This window comes from Bos grunniens, chromosome 15 (assembly GCF_055505025.1).
Source record: "Bos grunniens cultivar Pamir isolate PY7600 chromosome 15, Bosgru_T2T1.0, whole genome shotgun sequence".
NCBI lineage: Eukaryota > Metazoa > Chordata > Mammalia > Artiodactyla > Bovidae > Bos > Bos grunniens.
In genome coordinates this window covers 20969591-20989704 of record NC_141179.1, presented here as the reverse complement: position 1 = coordinate 20989704, position 20114 = coordinate 20969591, and the positions used below count along the sequence as shown (strand labels likewise).

Below are 20114 nucleotides of genomic sequence, written 5' to 3'. Positions count from 1 at the left end.
CCTAGATCTAAAGACTGAGTTTCCTTTAATCTTTGGAAATATATAGTACCCTAGAAACAGAAGTTTACATGCAGTTACCATTTTTGAACAAAATTATTTTCATTCCATTTTATGAATGCTTTCTAAATCCTACCTGTTAAAAGCATTATACTCTTTACCCACACCCTACTTATTTAACTTCTATGCAGAGTACATCATGAGAAACGCTGGGCAGGAAGAAGCACAAGCTGGAATCAAGATTGCCGGGAGAAATATCAATAACCTCAGATATGCAGATGACACCACCCTTATGGCAGAAAGTGAAGAACTAAAGAGCCTCTTGATGAAAGTGAAAGAGGAGAGTGAAAAAGTTGGCTTAAAGCTCAACATTCAGAAAACGAAGATCATGGCATCTGGTCCCATCACTTCATGGGAAACAGATGGGGAAACAGTGGAAACAGTGGCTGACTTTACTTTTCTGGGCTCCCAAATCACTGCAGATGGTGACTGCAGCCATGAAATTAAAAGACGCTTACTTCTTGGAAGGAAAGTTATGACCAACCTAGACAGCATATTAAAAAGCAGACATTACTTTGCCAACAAAGGTCTGTCTAGTCAAGGCTATGGTTTTTCCAGTCGTCATGTATGGATGTGAGAGTTGGACTGTGAAGAAAGCTGAGCACTGAAGAATTGATGCTTTTGAAGTGTGGTGTTGGAGAAGACTCTTGAGAGTCCCCTGAACTGCAAGGAGATACAACCAGTCCATTCTAAAGGAGATCAGTCCTGAGTGTTTACTGGAAGGACTGATGCTAAAGCTGAAACTCCAATACTTTGGCCACCTGATGCCAAGAGCTGACTCATTGGAAAAGACCCTGATGCTGGGAAAGATTGAAGGCAAGAGGAGAAGGGGACGACAGAGGATGAGATGGTTGGATGGCATCACCAAGTCACTGGACATGGGTTTGGGTAAACTCCAGGAGTTAGTGATGGACAGGGAGGCCTGGCATGCTATGGTTCATGGGGTCACAAAGATTTGGACACGACTGAGCAACTGAACTGAACTGAACTTTCCCCACAGAGCATTTCTACTACAATTCTGTGCACATAAGAATACCAGCTATAAAATGTCATAAAAGCTATTTCTTGCTTTCCATTATTTTGTTCTAAAACGTCTAAATTTTACCATCAAAATTTTTGGCTAGCTTACATTTGCAATAGGTCTTATATCTTCTCACAGTCTTGTATCTCTCCTTTAATGAAGCTCTCCCTTTCCTCTCATTTTTTCTTTTTGTTCAGAGTATTATCTGTTACGTGCACCTATAAATTTTATCTGAATAAAAGAGCAAGCAGTTAGCTATGGTTTACCCCTCACATTGAGAGAAACAATTTTCAGAACCAAATCGACACAACCACTGAGTGTGTAGTGTGTATTATCCTTTAGAACAGAAAAGGAGGTGTTGATAGAGAATGTGGCACCTGAAGATATGAGGGAGACTGGTAGGTGGCAGCCACAATAAATACCAATGAACTAAAAACTTTTGTTGAGGATTACAGAGTTTACATCAAGGGTCTAAGAAAATGGTGGTTACATAATACACATGAAATAAAGTTTATTATTACTTTTTTATTGTTTTCAACTATTTTTCATTAGGGCCACAAAACTGGAGTTAAAAGTCAAAGCCAACCTGAAGTAAACTCTGATTATCTTGCCCTTTGAAACATTAAATTAACTCCATATCTTCCCTAACTCAAACCAAAAGACTAGATAATTAAAAGAAAAAAAGTATCACTTGATATCACTTACTACTATAAATCTTACCACTTCATTTTGATATATGGCAAAACCAATACAATATTGTAAAGTTAAAATAAAAGAAAAGAAAAAAAAGAATAATTCTATTAATAACAAGAATAAGATCTGAGTTTCTTCAATGTACAATTAAAACTACTCATTTTAACATAACTATTATAAAGTTTCTGAAAACTGTATTCTCACAAGTAGGTAAAACTTTTCATTATAATTTCTTTCAATTATCAAATCTGTCCTTCAAGAATACCATAAAAAAGCATTATATTTCATCCCAACTCATTAAATGTGACAAATATTAATTCCTTGAATAAAAACAGATGAAAGAAGATTTATTAGGATCCAGAACTTATCTTCTAATACTTCCAGTTAACTTTTTTTTACTTTTGTTAAAAGGAAAGCTTCATAAGGGTTAAACTGTAGAATACATGGAGAAATGTCATATATTTGATATTCAAAGTTTGCGACTTATCTGTCTACACAGGGAGAACACTATTACATGCACGCAGATTACATGTCTCTGGTCAGAGACAGACATGAACAAATAAAACTTTCACCCTCCCAGATGATTCTTACAACAGAAATGGTCTGAAAATCTTACCTATCTGTTAGTCCATATGCCAGATCAAGCATGTCATTCTCCTCATCAGTGATTGCTTCTAATTTCTCAAATATGTGCTGTTCAAAGATGAGGTGACAGGTAGAACAAGCCAAGGTTCCCTCACATGCACCTACAAAAGCAACACACATTGAAAGCACTCCTCTCTACATTCAGCAAGATTCAAAATCGACTGGAATTAAGTAATTTCTAAATTTAAAAATCAGCATTAGCACACATCAATGGTAGGACTTTATTTCTGAATAATAATGAGAATTAGGGACAACTCCGCATACCCGATACACACAGAGTTGGAAATCACCTTCAAATATTACTTTTAAGAGGTTATGGGTTAGATGCTGTGAGGGAGACTCAAAAATACAAATCCTAATATCAAAGAGTTTAGAAGTTAATGAGACATGTATAGATACAAAAATTTATGCCTTTTAAATTTATATAGTTAATAATTTACATACAGCTGTAGAAGTTACTTACCTTTTCCTGGAGAACTCAACACAATTTATAGGAGCTTTTGTGGTATGTAAGAGGGATCAGAAAGTAATCAAACTGATATCTAAATAAAGTTAAATATTCTTCCCTCTCAATCTTTCTTTATAATCAAGATTGCCGGGAGAAATATCAATAACCTCAGATATGCAGATGACACCACCCTTATGGCAGAAAGTGAAAAGGAACTAAAAAGCCTCTTGATGAAAGTGGACAGTGAAAAAGTTGGCTTAAAGCTCAACATTCAGAAAATGAAGATCATGGCATCCGGTCCCATCACTTCATGGGAAATAGATGGGGAAACAGTGGAAACAGTGTCAGACTTTATCTTTTTGGGCTCCAAAATCACTGCAGATGGGGACTGCAGCCATGAAATTAAAAGACGCTTACTCCTTGGAAGGAAAACTATGACCAACCTAGACAGCATATTAAAAAGCAGACATTACTTTGCCAACAAAGGTCTGTCTAGTCAAGGCTATGGTTTTTCCAGTGGTCATGTATGGATGTGAGAGTTGGACTGTGAAGAAGGCTGAGCGCCGAAGAACTGATGCTTTTGAAGTGTGGTGTTGGAGAAGACTCTTGAGAGTCCCTTGGACTGCAAGGAGATCCAACCAGTCCATTCTGAAGGAGATCAGCCCTGGGATTTCTTTGGAAGGACTGATGCTAAAGCTGAAACCCCAGTACTTTGGCCACCTCATGCGAAGAGCTGACTCATTGGAAAAGACTCTGATACTGGGAGGGATTGGGAGCAGGAGGAGAAGGGGATGACAGAGTATGAAATGGCTGGATGGCATCACTGACTCGATGGATGTGAGTCTGGGTGAACTCCCGGAGCTGGTGATGGACAGGGAGGCCTGGCGTGCTGAGATTCATGGGGTCGCAGAGTCGGACACGACTGAGCGACTGAACTGAACTGAACTGATAATCAGGACAGAATCAAAGAAGTCACTTTAAGAGTCACACTGGTTTAAAATAAAGAGAATATTTCTCCTGCTCCATGTTTTTAAAAGTCATTAATTTTACAGTTGTTTATTGAGTGCCTATTACACGCCAGGCACTATAAAAAGGGAACCGAAAAGTCATCTAGTCCAACCAAACTCTGACTGAATATGCTTTCCAACACCCTTTTCCCAGGGTTTACCCAGCTCCTGCTCAAAAACTTCTGACAAAGAAATCCTCCTGCTGAAGCTGGTCGATCTCACATTTGGTTGCTTCTGTGCTGAAGTCTGTCACTCTGTAACTTTCCACCTACTGCTCCAACTCTACCCCATGGAGTCCAATCGTTTTTTTCCTTCTGGTTCCACTGAGGTAAAATTAACAAAATTGTAAGATATTTAAAGCACACATCATAATGATTTGATATATGCATGTACTGTGAAAGGACTCCTCTCAGGACTCGTTAATACACCTGCAACCCCATATATGTCTATTTACTTATTTTCCATGAGAATATGTAAGGTCTACTCTCTCAGCAACAGAGTTATAGCCACCATGATTTACATTAGATCCTCAGTTCTTAATATTAGAGGTAAAATTTTAAAGCCTTTTACCTATTCATCTATTTCCGTGATCTCCGCCAAGCCCCTGGCAACCACTTTTCTACTTTCTGTGTCTATGAGCTTATTTAGTGAATCCTTCTAAACAACAGCTTTTCATATATTTAAAAATGTTCTCCAGGCTGAGCATACCCAGGTCCTTCAGATTTTTCTTACATAGTAACATAGTTCTAAATCCCTCCTCTCAGTCTGGTTGGGTTTTCCTTAAAATACAGCATCCAAAAGATGACCCAATAAAACAGAATCATCCATAATCATGTTCTCATTAAATTCTACCTAAAAAAGTTATTCTGGTTTCCTTTTTAAATAATTTTTAAAGCCATTATACAATTGTAAAGATTATAGACTCTTGGAAGTAACATCAGTTGGATTTAGATTCTCTTGGTCAATAAGCATTATATAAAATATTAATAGAACTACTATCAATAGTTAGTGAATTTCTTACTTTTCCTGTGAAAAAATTTATCATTGTAACAAGAATTGTTCTTTCACAATTTAAACATTTGTTACTCATATTATTTTAAAACATAAAGAAAGAAGAGAGGCTTCCTTAAACATTTCTATTAAATTTCATTCAAAGCAGATTTTATTAAATCTCATTCAAAGCGAAACAAGATGAAGCAGAGACATACCATACAGTGACGTACAGGGGTCATAAGCATGTACTCTGGAGCCAGATTGCCTGGCTTCAATCTCAGCTCCACTTTTTACTAATGGCCTCACGTTGGGCTCCTCCACCCTCCATGCCTGAATTTCCTCAGTAGTAACTGTACCAACCTCACAGGGCAGTTGCAAGCATTACACATGAATGTGTGCTTAACATATGTACTTGCAACCATGGCTGACTGGGAGAGTAAGACCTATTCAGTATTGGCAATTATTATTATTTGGAAGTTACAAGAAAACTTAAAAGAATTTCAACTTTCTTATATATTAAATTATATGTATGTTTATATATTAAATATATAAATATGTATATACAGTACATTTATGTAATATACAAATATATACCCACACCAATTAGTTATTTGAACAAGCACTTTACTTTTCTACTTTTGCATAAATTTGAGGCTTTCCACACAAAAAGGTAAATGGATATATTTTACTTAAAAGGAAATGGGCTTCCTCTGCTTAAAAAAAGGTAGGCAAGTTGTTGTTCAGTCGCTAAGTTGTGTCTGACTCTTGCGACCCCACGGACTACAGCCCACCCAGCTCCTCTGTCCATGGGAATTTCTCCAGCAAGAATCCTGAAATGGGCTGCTATTTCCTTCTCCAGGGGATCTTCCCAACCCAAGAATTAAACACACGTCTCCTGCAGTGGCAGGCGGATTCTTTAGCGCTGAGCCACCAAGTAGGGAGGCAGAGAGGTAGAAAGAAAGAAAACCTCTGCAGTAAAAGGAGAACTGGTGGAGTGCAACCCTGAGGCCAGCTGGGCTCTGGAAGAATCTGCCATACTGTCCGCTGTGTCCTGGGCAGGCGTCTCAAGGACCTCAATTTTCTTCTCATCTGTATCATGGGAGATTGAGGTAGATGATACCTAAGGGCCTATTCACTCTAATATTTTATGACTCCACAAAGAAGAGTTGTAGTTCTTAATGGATTTGCTTACTAGTATTCAATAAATACATACTAATTTTGCTTTCTGTTTTTATCTGATCAGTACCCAATCCAGACAAACTCAAACTAAAATGTCAAATCCATCTGGAGATATTGGGGGACAAAGTTCAGGAAATTCAGCATCTTTTGTCTTAAAATGTAAGTAAAACCCTCCCTAAAATATACCAAGCAACTACCCTAATTTAAAAAGCTTTAAAAAGCTTCAAATTTTTATTATTAAAAACACAAATCCTGAGAAATGCAAGCAATGCGTAACAGAAGATACAAGAAAAACAAACTCACGATCCTGGGCAGAATGCGGAGTTGGGAACTGGCTACAGAGGCAGATGGTGGACCAAGCACAGAGGCCTCCCAAGCTCTCCCAAGGAGCCTGAGCGTGCGTTGTAAGCACACACACTGGGTGGGTAAACCAGCACACTCTCAGGGTGGGTTGCCTCCGAGATGTTTCTGGCTGGGGATTACCAGCAACTGTCACTCTACCACCCCTCTTGAATCCAGCCCCTGGAGAACAGTGGTTGCTGCTGAAGTTTTAGGAAGCTACTAAAGGATTCTGAGTAGGAAAGTGACATGGCATGTTTATTTTGGATAGATCCTGCTGGTGCCTGTGTGTAAAGGATGGGTTTGACATGGACAAGACAGAAGCTAAAGTCATGACATCTCACCAGAGAGGAGGGGGAAAAGAGGAAAGGAAGGATAAGAGACTGAGAGAGTCAAAGAGACACGTCCCCCCACCCACCCAGAAAAGGACTTAAAGTACAGATGTGTCAACTGGAAGACAGAGAACCAGAAAAGGGTGATATCAGAAAAGCCCAGGGAAGAAGCCAGTGCATACAATATGGTCTCAATCATCATGGAATTCACAGAAAAGTCCACATGCCAATAAATCCCTGCAGAAAATTTAGGACATTCTTTGTACCACCTGGTCAGTCAAAATGAAGAGTTACCATCCGTGTTCTAGGTCTTCGCTTTCTTCCCTAGGAAAACTCAATTCTTTTAACCTTCTCTTAAAGGCTTTATTTTCATTCTCTAATAATTTTCATAGCTCCTCTCAGGAACCTTGCCAGCTGATTCCACATCTTGCTTAGGATGCCAAGTTCAGAGCTGAAGAGAGTATTCTAATAAGAATCTGACAAATGTTGAATATATACAAAAGATTAACTTTTGGTTCCTACACTCAAGTTCCTATTACACATTCTAGCCCCATATTTATTCTTTAGATAAACACATCATGCTTGGGATTCCTCCTGATTTTACAGTTTATTTCAAACTTTTTCTATCACAGGTTGTCAATAGATATGCTTTTCTTATTCTTTGTACTGGGAAGAAACTCAAATATAATAGAAACTTTAAGGTTCAGGATGAAATCAACTCAGCCTGTATAAAATGGCTATCACTGAACCAGAGACACACATGGTCATGTTGTGGTACAAATATCACTATAGAAAAAAAATCTGGAGCAAAGCTTTACAAACCCTGTGAATAGTACTTAAAAGAAGAAACAGTCTATCCTGCAAAACTTCAAAATAATACAACAATCTGAGCATTTTTGGGGAGGGTTTTTTTTCCCTTAAACCATACATTCTATAAAAAAAGAAAAAAATTAGAGAACAGTGAAGACATGTCTCTGATAAGGTGTCTGGAGGAAAAAAAGATTTTAAAAGACAGCCTAAAACTGTGAGAAGAAAACTTTAAGTTACTCCTTTTTAAATTTTTTTTTTCATCTCATGATTTCATGGTGGGTATTTCTGCCAATTTGTTTCCTGGTCTTGTAATTAGAGGTAGGCCCCCAGTCAATAAGCATCTGACTTTTGTCTTTTCGGTATACAGGTCTATGAATCTTACACATGTATACGTTTGTGCACCCACTACCACAACCAGGACACAAAGCAGGTTCATCACCCAGAAGAAAATCCTCGTGCCTGCTGTGCTCTCGGAGGCACAGCCTGCATTTCTCCATTCAGGAAACAATTCCATTTACAATAGCATCAAAAATAATAAAATACCCAGGAATAAATGTACCTAAGGAGGTAGAAGAACTATACTCAGAAAACTGTAAGACACTGATGAAATGAAAGACAATACAAACAGACCAAGATACACTGTGTTCATGGGTTAGAAAAATTAATATTGTTAAGATGACCACACTATCCAAGGCAATCTACAGATTCAATACACTTCCTATCAAATTACCAATGGCACTGTCCACAAAACTAGAACTAAATTTTTTTAATTTGTATGGAAACACACAAGACCTGAAAAAGCCAAAATAACCTTGAGAAAGGACAGCACTCTAAGTATCAATTTCCCTGACCTCAAACTATACTACAAAGCTACAGTAAGCAAAAGAACATGGGACTGGCATAAAAACAGACACACAGATTAACGGAACAGAATAGACAGCCCAGAAACCAACCCACCCATCCATGGTCAATTACTCTCTGACAAAGGAGGCAGTGATTTACAATGGAGAAGAGAGTCTCTTCATTAAATAGTGCTGGGGAAATGCTATTACATATAAAAGAATGAAATTAGAACAATTCTCTAACACCATAGATAAAAATGAACTCAAAATGGAGACAACACAGACTCTTCAGTAAATGGTGCTGGGAAAACTGGCTATCACATGTAAAAGAATGAAACCAAAACACTCTCTAACACCATATACAAAAATAAACTTAAAATGGATTAAAGACCTAACTGTAAAACCTGAAACCATGAAATTCCTAGAAAAAAACAGAATATTCTTCGACATCATAGCAGTATTTTTTTTTGGATCTGTCTAATAAAGCAAAGGACATGAAAACAAAAATAAACAAATGGGACCTAATTAAACTTCAAAGCTTTTGCAGAGTAAAGAAAACCATTGACAAACTGAAAAGACAACCTACTGAACAGGAGAAAATATTTGGACACAACTGAGTGACTTTCACAAGATATGAAGACAACCTAAGTGTATGTCTATGGATGAATGAATAAGATATACATACACCACACACACACACACAATTATTATTCAGCAATAAAACAGAAGAAAATCCTGGCACTTGTGAGACAAGAATAAGCCTTGAGCAATTATGCTAAGTTGAAATAAGTAAGACAGAGAAAGACAAAAACAGTACAATCTCACTTATATGTAGAATCTAAAGTCAAATTCATAGAAACAGAGAGCGATGGCAGGGGCTAAAGGAAATGGGGAGAGTTGTCAAAGGGTGTAAATTTTCAGCTTTAAGATGAACAAGGTCTGGGGATCTACTGTAAAAGATGGTGACTATAGATACAACACTGTGTTATATATTTGACATTTGCTGAGAGTAATCCTAAATGTTTTAACCACCAAAAAAAAGGAACGATGTGAGGTTAACCCTATTGGGATAATAATTTTGCAACTGATTATGTGTATCAAACCATTACATTGTACATCTTAAACTTACACAATGTTAGTTGTCAATTATATGTCAATAAAGCTAGGAAACAAAACCAATAGTGGTGATGGTTACATAACTGAATATTCTAAAAAAAAAAAAAAAACACAGTTTACTTTCAATGAGTAAACTATATGGTATGTGAATTAAATCTCAGTAAAGCTCTTCCAAAAAAAATCAACTAGATGTATTTTTTTTTGCTATTATTAGACTGCCTTGCTTACTGTAACATCAAGTTTTAATATCTGTACTACACATACTTCTTCCAACTTTATCCTTCTCTTCTAAAACTGGCTGTTGTAGTTCATTTTTCTGTAAAAAGTTCAGAATCGCTTGTTTGTATCCACAAAAAATCCTGCTGAGATTTTAACGGGAAATGTAACAAATCTATATTATCAATAAAAACTGACATCTTTACTATGCTGTCTTCCAATTCATGAATATAGTATGTCTCTCAACTACTTAAGTCTTTGCTTTCTTTCATCAGTTTTATAATTTTCAAGATATTGATGTTATATTGTGTTAAACCTAAAAATTTCATTTGGGGTAGGTACTGTAAATGTTCTTTTAAAAAACTTTTTTGGTTCCCAACTATTCATGCTGGTATACAGAAAGACAATTGATTTTCATGTGTTGATCACGTACTAGGACCTTGCTAAACTCACTTAGGTCTAAGGTTTTTTTTTTTTTAAGATTCCTTGTGATTTTCTATGTAAACAGCCATCTAAAAACCTTTTAAATCAGTATGCCTTTGATTTTTTTTGTTTGTTTGTTTCACTACACAGACTAAGACTTTCATCCTGATGTTATAAGATGGTAAGAACAGACATTCTAAGCTTGTTCCTAATCTTAGGAGAAAGGCATTTCATCCTTCATTACTGGGCATGATGTCAGCTGTAGGTTTTCACAGATACCTTTATCAGCACCGGATCTACACCAGAGCTGATCCGGCACTGCCCACTTGTCTTTAGTTAAAATGCAGGAGCTGCCACCAATTCTGTATCCTATTTGACACCAAGTTCATGTCCTTACTGACCATCCCTGCAGCTCCAAACTCCGCTAAACCACAACCCAAACTGCACACGCTACAGACAAGAACAAAGTGAATGACGCTCCCCTTGGGCTTCATCTTCTAACTTATCTTCCGCATTATAGAATTCCCAGGTTCCTATCCACCGTGAAATCACCAGCACTGGAAATCAGCAGTAAATATTTTCCTACTACCAAACTGGGATGCAAAGGGGAGTTCCTATAGCATACGAGCGGGTACGTGCACTGTGCATATGCAGTAGGTGGGCCCAAGGAGTTCAGAAGTTCTTGATCTAGTATTAAAAGTTAGACATTAAAATGCAGTCTCTCATAGAAACCAGGGTATAAATGGTTAGTTAGCTATTAAGTTAGTTCTGTGGGTTGGCCTGAAAATTTAGCCATCATGTGTAACAGTATTTCCATGGGAAAACAAATTCCAAATGCTAAGAAGTTGACCTGAAAATGAATCTGGTAAACAAAACCTATCCCAAAAATGAAAAGTGTTTGTTATTTTTTATGCTAATCACATACAATAGGGAACAAGTCCACAAAACAGTGGGAGACAATTTATCAAACAAAAAAGGATACACAAGCAGCAACTACTATAGAACCTTCAATCTAAAAATGATAATCTAAAATAAATTTTAAAAGTTAAAATGATAGCTGATCAAAATATGGGTATATTGATACAATAATACATGTGGAGAGATGGGAACTGAAAGTACAAAAGTTATGTGACTTATGCTTATACACAATCCCAAAGCAGTACTGACAACTGTTGGTTTTAAGTGTCTTTGTAAGACGTTGGCTATATAAAAGTAAATTAATAGATAAAATGTGTAGATATGTGTGTGTATATACACATGTATATCTGTATCTATATACTTATATATACAGATACATACTCACAATATATTAAACATAACATGATCACATTTTATGAGGAATACATTCTCAAAGATTTTGAAATTGTTAGAAGTCTCATAATTCGAGAGTTATATTCTCAATGAAACAAAATGGATTCTTACGGTCCATAAAGCTTTAACCTTCAAATCATTATTTTTGTTGCAAAATATACTTAAGTAGAACAAACATTTGAAGTGAAACTTTTTACACTACTATGTCCACCTTTCAAATAATCAAAAATACTCCATGCCTTACAACAGACGATAATCTGATATGACTCAGGGACACATTACAGTCTCATGAGCCCGTGGTACCAACATTTTACCATCGTCCAATAACTGTCATGAACTTAAAGATATATACGGTTCAGTGCTGCTGTAATTTTGCTGGCATTTTGCCTAATAATTCAGAGTTCTTTCTCCTAAATTAGCAGTAATAGAAATTATGACAGGTTTTTGGCTTCCTTCACTGCATTCTGTCACATTTAACTGCTGTTCCAAAATAATTCATTTTCAGATGCATTTTTCAGCATTAACACTTAATGAATGCTTGGCTGAAACCGTCATGGGCTTTAAAATGATATTAAACTATAATCACAGTTTAAAATATCAGCACTACAGTCAACAAAAATCACACAGACATCAGATATCTGGAAACAGCACAGTTTACATGATACTGACAAAAGCTGACAGATACTGGCTTGTAATTGTAAAAGGTATCAAAACAAATATACAATTTGTAATTCACACAGTCTGCCAGCTTGAAATTATGGGATTCTTGACAAAAATTTTGGGCTTCACAGTACTTCTGATTTTACTAGAGTAAGAAACTTAATATTATTAATCTGTACAATTTCAAATGTGTATAATTTTAAAATTATGTTAAGAATAAGTAAGATATTTTGTTAACTAAGGTATTTTGTTTAGTAAGGCAAGGCTATTGGCTAATTTCAAGGTTGATGATGAATAAAACTTTTTGTTTTTAACAAGACTAATACTAAAGATTAAAATTCCTGTCATAAAAAACTAATTCCCAGAGTAAGTTAGCTATCTGCAGACTACTACTCCTTTCATGTAACTTAAGAGTTTTCCACCAGGAACAGACTGTTTCATGGGTGTGTGAGTGTGTGTATATCTGTAGCTTATATTATATTAAAAAAACTTGGAGCTCTATAATGATGCTGACAAGAAAGATTGCTAACCCCTTTCTCAAACAAAACTCCAGAGGATAGCTATGCTGGAATATTATATCCTAAAAATATGAAATGATATATAAATATTAAAACCTAATTTTCTAAAGTAAAGCTTGATTTCAGAGCCATAAAGAATCAATTAACATGACATGAATAAATATTTATATGATCATTATCAGGACCACACAATTTGAATAATTTCCCTCAAAACAGTCACACAAAGGAAATACACAGTAAGAAAATATAAATAGTCTGAGATAATAAAGGAGGTAAATTTGATCAGAGAGGTGTAACTGCCCCCTAGTGACAGAATACTATAATACTGAAAACTTAAAAGATCATCCAAGAAAACCTACATTAACATAAAAGTTGGAAATAAGAATTTTTATAAATGTATTGCTTCCAAAATTTACTTTTTACTCACTGATCCATTCATTACTTCACTTCATATATGAAAATAAGAATCACTAAATCCTTCAATACAGTCCCCAGGGAGAAAGATGCAGAAATAAACAAATACATAAATAGATTATGATGTGATGAAAGAAATGAACAGGATGCTGTGATGGAGAAAAACAGATTCAGGGTAATAAAAGAATTCCTATTTTGGACTGGGTGGTTGGGCAAAGTCCCTCTAAGGAAGTAACAAACTGAGACCAGAAAGATGAAAAGCAACACATAAAGGATTCTTCAGGAGGGAGAGGAAGTGTCCCAGGTAGAAAAAAATGTAAAGTGTATACACAAAGTCTTCAAGCTAGAAATTCTAGGTGAGTTCAGCTCTTGATAAATGGCCAGTGTGGCCAAAGTGACAGAAAGAACAATGAGAAGTGGGAGAGAGGAGGAAGGGCAGAAGGAGCCAGGTAATGCAGACGCTAGCATAAGGAATGTAGATTTTATCCTAAATGAAATGGGAATTTATTCATGGTTTTTAATCAGAGGATCTGTCTTATCTGTATTATGATGAATGACCCCAGCTGCTGGGTTCAAAAGCAGAAGTAGAGAAGTGCAGCTCCTGTAACACGTAACTGGCAGCCCAGACAGTGACTGCAGAAATGGTGAGAACAGGACCCACTGGAGACAAACAGAGTACATCTGATAGGAACAGCTGACGGCCTGAAGGGAGAGGATGCGGAAGAAGGAAGAATAAAAGATGCTCTCCAGTTTAAGGTTTGAGCACCTGAGAGATGCTCACTGCTGATAGTCAAGATCCTCGGAAGGGGAAGTTTCAATACGGGCGGTGTGGAGGGGGGAGGAGGGCGGGGATCAAAAATCCGTTTAAATATGACAACTTTTTTCAGTTCAGTTGCTCAGTCCTGTCTGATTCTTTGCAATCCCATGGACTGCAGCACGCCAGGCTTCCCTGTCCATCACCAACTCCCGGAGCTTGCTCAAACTCATGTCCATCGAGTCAGTGATGCCATCCAACCATCTCATCCTCTGTCGTCCCCTTCTCCTCCTGCCTTCAATCTTTCCCAGCATCAGGGTCTTTTCCAATGAGTCAGCTCTTCGCATCAGGTTACCAAAGTATTGGAGCTTCAGCTAAAGCATCAGTCCTTCCAATGAATATTTAGGACTGATTTCCTTTAGGATTGACTGGTTTGATCTCCTTGCAGTCCAAGGGACTCTCGAGTCTTTGCCAACACCACAGTTCAAAAGCATCAATTCTTTGGCGCTCAGCTTTCTTTATAGTCCAATTCTCACATTTATACATGATTACTGGAAAAACCATAGCTTTGACTAGACAGACCTTTGTTGGCAAAGTAATGTCTCTGTTTTTTAATATGCTGTCTAGGTTGGTATTAGCTTTTCTTCCAAAGAGCAAATGTCTTTTAATTTCGTGGCTGAAGTCACCATCTGCAGTGATTTTGGAGCCCAAGAAAATAAAGTCTGTCACTGTTTCCACTGTTTCCCCATCTATTTGCCATGAAGTGATGAGACCAGATGCCATGATCTTAGTTTTCTGAATATTGAGTCTTAAACCAACTTTTCACTCTCCTCTTTCACTTTCATCAAGAGGCTCCAAGAAAAGATATAAAGTAGGAAGTTGTGCAATTTCCAAGAAAAGAATTAAATAGGAAGTTGAATCTTTAAGTCCAGGGCTCAGAGGGACACTGTGAGCTAACAACACACAGTCTATGGACATCTAGATGGGATTTAACGTCACGGAAGGGATAAGATCACCCAGAGAGGAACCGTACAGACACTCTGAACTAGGCCAACCTCAGCTGTGTACAGTGTTCACCTGTTGAGTAAGACTAGAACAAGGGCAATATTTAAAGCATCTCCTGTATTCAGCTTTAGAAATGAATGAAATAGTTGGCCCTGCATACCTGCCAAGTCGCTTCAGTCATGTCCGACTCTCTGCGACCCTATGCACTATACCCTGCCAAGCTCCTCTGTCCATGGGATTCTCCAGAGAAAAACACTGGAGTGGGTTGCCATTTCCTTCTCCAGGGGATCTTCCCGACCCAGGGATCAAACCTGCCTCTTTTATGTCTCCTGCACTGGCAGGTGGGTTCTTTACCAGTAGCTCCACCTGGGACGCATAGTTGTCCCTTACAATGTTGTTATAATCGCTTCTTTGTAAACATGGTAGTTCAGACTTCTTGATTTCATTTCTTCCATTTTTATTCTAGAAAGTGACTTAGGCTTAACTCTTATCTTTTGTGAACCTAGTTTAGCTTATCTCAAATTTATATTTATATCCCAAAATTCTGGACACATTAGGATCCTTGATCTTTAAAGTATCTCTTCTATGTCCACGTAAACAAATGCAGAATTCTTACTGAATTACTAAAGACTGTGTTGGCATTAAACTTTCGGTACTTACAGGAAACTAGGGGGAAAAGGACTCTTTCAGTGTTTATCTCTGTGTATTAAGACTATGGGAAGTTATAATTTTTTAATGTGCTTTTAAAATTTGTTATAATGAACAATGAACCTGTAGTAATAACTATGCTAACAAGAATAGCTAACATTAGTTTAGCCTTGCTTAGATAAACTCATTTGATCTCTATAGCAACCTTGCAAAGTACTTAAGTACTAACATTATTTCTATGTTACCCTTAAGGAGACAAGGTATGAAGAGGTTAGAGATCTAACTGAAGGTCACAAAGGTGACAAAGTGACAGAGCTGGGAAACAAACACAGGCAGGAACTCCACTCTTAACATTCCAGCCAACAGTTTTCCAAAAAGAAAATATATATATTTTAAATTGTGACTCATTGTATGAGTCCAATTTTACATTACAACCTGGTATACATATACTTTGTAAAATAGCTAAACAAGCATTTCATGGAATAATACAAAAGATGGTGTTGTTATATTTTCTTTTTAATTACTTTAACTGCTGAGAGCTACTAAACTGATTATATGACTAATGGTTGCAAACTGCAATGTGAAAAACAGTGTTATTGCAATATATAGTCATGAATGATGAAAGAAAAAATACTTTAAAAAAATTTACTTTCAAGTATTAAGGTCAAAATATGCTTTTATTTCAAAGAAATGGAAAGCAACTCATGAAAATTATCTACTGTAATAAAGTATTTTACAGTATTTTGAGAAAAATGTAGTTCCGTGTAAAACAGAGGTTAAGAGCCTTTCAAATAAATGTTTAAAATTAATTTTCATTTTCATTAGTTTTTTTGGTCAAACAGCACATTTAAAGAGCCTTTGCTAATGGCTAAAAATAAATAATACCTCATCAGAAAAGCAGGCAAATAATTTGAGCAATTAATAAAACAAATTTTACTAAGTAGTTCTTTCCCTAGGAATTTACCACAAGGAAATGACAGAACACAAACACAGAAAAGTATTCATGGGGATGTTCACCTTAAGGGTATTTGTAATAGCTGAAAAATGGAAGTCCCCTAAATGTTCAAAGAAAGAAATGGATTAAATATACCATGGAATTAAAAGCTTCCCTCCTGCTTCCCTACCAGTAGGTAACCACTGATTATTTGTTTTCAAGACTCCTTCCACAGTTTTGTTTTGTTTTTTAATGGAGTAATATAGTATCCCCTTGCATGACTAAATATCAGTCTTCTATCAATGGGCATTTGCTTCTTTCAAATCTTTTGCTCTCAAATAACTCTGGAGTAAAGGGTCTAGTATACATGTATTTTCATAAAGCTGAGATTGAAGCTGTGGAGAACTGTATAGAAACAGATTTACTGGATCACAGCCTCCACATTAGCCGTTCCAGAACACAAAAGATTAGCTTTCTCAAGAACAGCAAAAACGTTCTATACTTCTTTAACAAACCCTCACACCCAGTGGTAACAAAGTCCACACATAGTGATGTACAAAGGCCAAAGATCATCCCCACATACCTTAAGCTCTCTGAACTTTGGTAACAGCTGATTCAACATTTTGTCTAGTAAGTCTAATAGCTGGGACTCCTCGGGGACAGCTTCTATTGACTGCTTTTCTTCCTGAGTATGGGCCATACTTTCCTGTTTCCTTAGGCATCTTGAATTTTTTATTGCAAAGTAGAATAATATAATATGGCAACTCTGGAAATCAGGGCTCACCACTGTCTCCCCTAGGTTTGTTGCTGCGGCTGGCTTTTTGGCGATTGTTCTTGCAGCTATTTATTTCTTTAGTGACTTTCCCAAACTAACTCTGAGGTCTGTATTCCCGGCAGCACGTGATCAGCGATGTCTCTGTTCAGTGAGCTTAGTGATCAGCTGAGATCACTATCTGGAGGTTTCCTTCAGGGCTTTGAACCAGTAAGGCTTCTACCCTCTGCTAAGGAGCTCAGTTCATGACTAGGCACACCTTCAACATTCAAGTACTCTGCATGTCTGTCTTGGCCTTCACCTGCATGAAAGACTCAAGATCAGCCAGAGATGCACAGATGGGAGACTAAGGCCCTATCGGGCCTTTTCTGGGCATAAATACAGTCCTGCATTTGTGCATGGCCTCCAGATCCCCAAAGTATTTCAAAGCCATTTCATACAGACATTTCATTCACCAGATTTTTCTTTCAGGCTTTCTGGCCAGGCTCCTGTTTGCTCCAAGAGGCATCACAGCCTCAGGCAGCAAAACTACTGGTCATTATTTCAGACGAAAGTCCTAGGGACAGAGCCTCCTCACAGAGCAATCTCTGAGGCAAATCGAATAACAACTCCTTGGAATGGAGCTTTTCTGGGAAGCTGCAAAATAAGTGATGACATTCTGGAGAATGCTTCTGAGCAAGTCAAATCAGTTTGTTCCTCAAGTGGCTGCAAGGCTGCCAGTTTTTAAGGCTACTGCTGAACAGGGAAGAGGAGGAGAGCAGACCAAGTTAAAATACCACAAATTCTACTGTTCTTACCAACGTAGCCACTGTGCTAAGCACTTCACTTCCAATATACTACTTAATCTTCAACAATCCTATGATGTTAGAACTATTACAACCATATTTTACAGAAGAGGAAACTGAGGCATACAGATATAAAGCAGCTTGCTCCAGATATTATGGCTAGTAAGTGACAATGTTGGTTTATGAAGCACAATTGGTCTGATTCCAGGGTCTATTCTCAATTACTGTGCAGTGTATTACTTTTCATTTGTGGGAGAACAATTTAGAGAAACCAAGCTTAGCCAACTAAGTGCTGCTGAATATGAACTCATGAGGGAACTCAATTATATATAAATTTTACAGAATATATATGGAATTACCCATGGGTTCTTTTACATAAATCAGTCAATCTATGGTATCGATCTGAATCATGTGAATTCAAAAGGATATCTACACAACTTCCCACTCTCGCTATACTATCAGGACATAACATACTTTAATATTTCTACAGATTTCTGAAACTCAATCCCAGCCAAGAACCACCGCTTTAGAGTAAGAAATTCCTTAAAACTAGAACTCGGAGAAGGCAATGGCACCCCACTCCAGTACTCCTGCCTGGAAAATCCATGGATGGAGGAGCCTGGAAGGCTGCAGTCCACGGGGTCGCTGAGGGTCGGACACGACTGAGCGACTTCACTTTCACTTTTCACTTTCTTGCATTGGAGAAGGAAATGGCAACCCACTCCACTGTTCTTGCCTGGAGAATCCCAGGGACAGGGGAGCCTGGTGGGCTGTCATCTATGGGGTCGCATAGAGTCAGGACATGACTGAAGTGACTTAGCAGCAAAACTAGAACTATAGCAACTATGTCATCACCTAATTTCTGTAACAAGTGTTCACAAAGGAAAGACACTTCTTAAGAGAAAAATGGTTTCTTACAGGAAAAAGCCGAGGTTTGGGAGTTATGAGAAACTTAGGCTTGAATTTTGTAAGGCATTCTCACTTGTTACTGTATGATCCAGGGAACATTAAGTTTCTCTGAACTTTATTAGTTTCTTCACCTATAAACTGGAAGTTAAAAAAAAACAAAACTGCCTCTTAGAGTTGTTAAAATAATAGATAACATATGCTGGAATATAGTAGGTCCAGTTATAGTTATCCCTGTAATTGACATTAGATTCAGAAATTTAGCAAATATTACTGAGTGCCAACTCTGGTTACCTGAGTGATAAGAGTCTTCCAAAAGCACACAATCTAATAAAGGGAAGGGACATTCTCTCTAAAAAAGAAAACTGAAATGAGTATTAACATATAGAAGTATATTTAATATATCATGGGAAAATGGAAGGGAAGAAATAATTCTGATCTGAAAAGAGCTCTTAAAAGTGCAATATGAATGGTCCCTTGAATGAAAAATAGTCAGATATACTCCTTGGACCTGACTGCAGACTAGTGGTTCTCAAACTTTCGCATGCATCAAATCACATGGAGGGCTTGTTAAAATACACATTTCTGGGCCTATCCCAGACTTTCTGATTCAGGAAGTCCAGAGTGGGGCCTGAGAATGTGAATCTCCCAAATGGCACTGATGGAACCCTCTTAGAGAACTACCATTCTAGACTAGAGAGAATGCTCAAGCAAAACTGGCAAGTGACATACAGTGTATCCCTGAGCTCTAAGATGGCAGTTTCCTGGATATGGGCTTTCTGTGAGTGGTTAAGGAATAAGGTGAAAAGTCTAGGAGTGAAAATTTCCTAAACAAAACACTCCCTTAATAAGAAATAGATTAACTACCCTTTCAAGGAAGGTGAGTTGACATCCCTGACTGTATAGTGCATGCATGCTAGGTCACTTTAATCATGACCGATTCTCTGAGATCCCATGGACTGTAGCCAGCCAGGCTCCCCTGTCCATGGGATTCTCCAGGCAAGAAAACTGGAGAGGGTTGCCATGCCGTCCTCCAGGAGGCTTTCCCACCCCAGGGATCAAACCTGTGTCTCTTAAGTCTCCTGCATTGGCAAGCAGGTTCTTTACCATTGGTGCCACCTGGGAAGCCCAACTGAGCCACAGAGATCTTCAATGTATGGTGATGAACACTATTTGGACTTACTGTGATCTATGTCACTTTGCAGTACATACAAGTATCAAACCATTATGCTGTATGCCTGGAACTAATATGTCAACTACATCTCGATTAAAAATTAGTAAGTAAA

At 37.5% G+C, this 20114-nt stretch overlaps 1 protein-coding gene across 5 annotated transcripts in view; it reads right to left on the bottom strand.

Moving 5' to 3' along the window:
• Positions 1 to 20114, bottom strand: part of FDX1 (ferredoxin 1) — a 36667-nt gene that overhangs the window by 8542 nt on the left and 8011 nt on the right. For 3 of the 5 annotated variants that reach the window (XM_086339110.1, XM_086339114.1, XM_086339109.1), the window contains exon 3: positions 2388 to 2517. The exons of 1 other annotated variant lie outside the window; for it this stretch is intronic. In XM_086339110.1, coding sequence (XP_086195236.1) covers positions 2388 to 2517 — 130 coding nt within the window. Of the gene's footprint in view, positions 1 to 1218; positions 1310 to 2387; positions 2518 to 20114 lie in introns of those variants that run through there. One more of the 5 variants, XM_086339112.1, reaches the window with a different exon arrangement.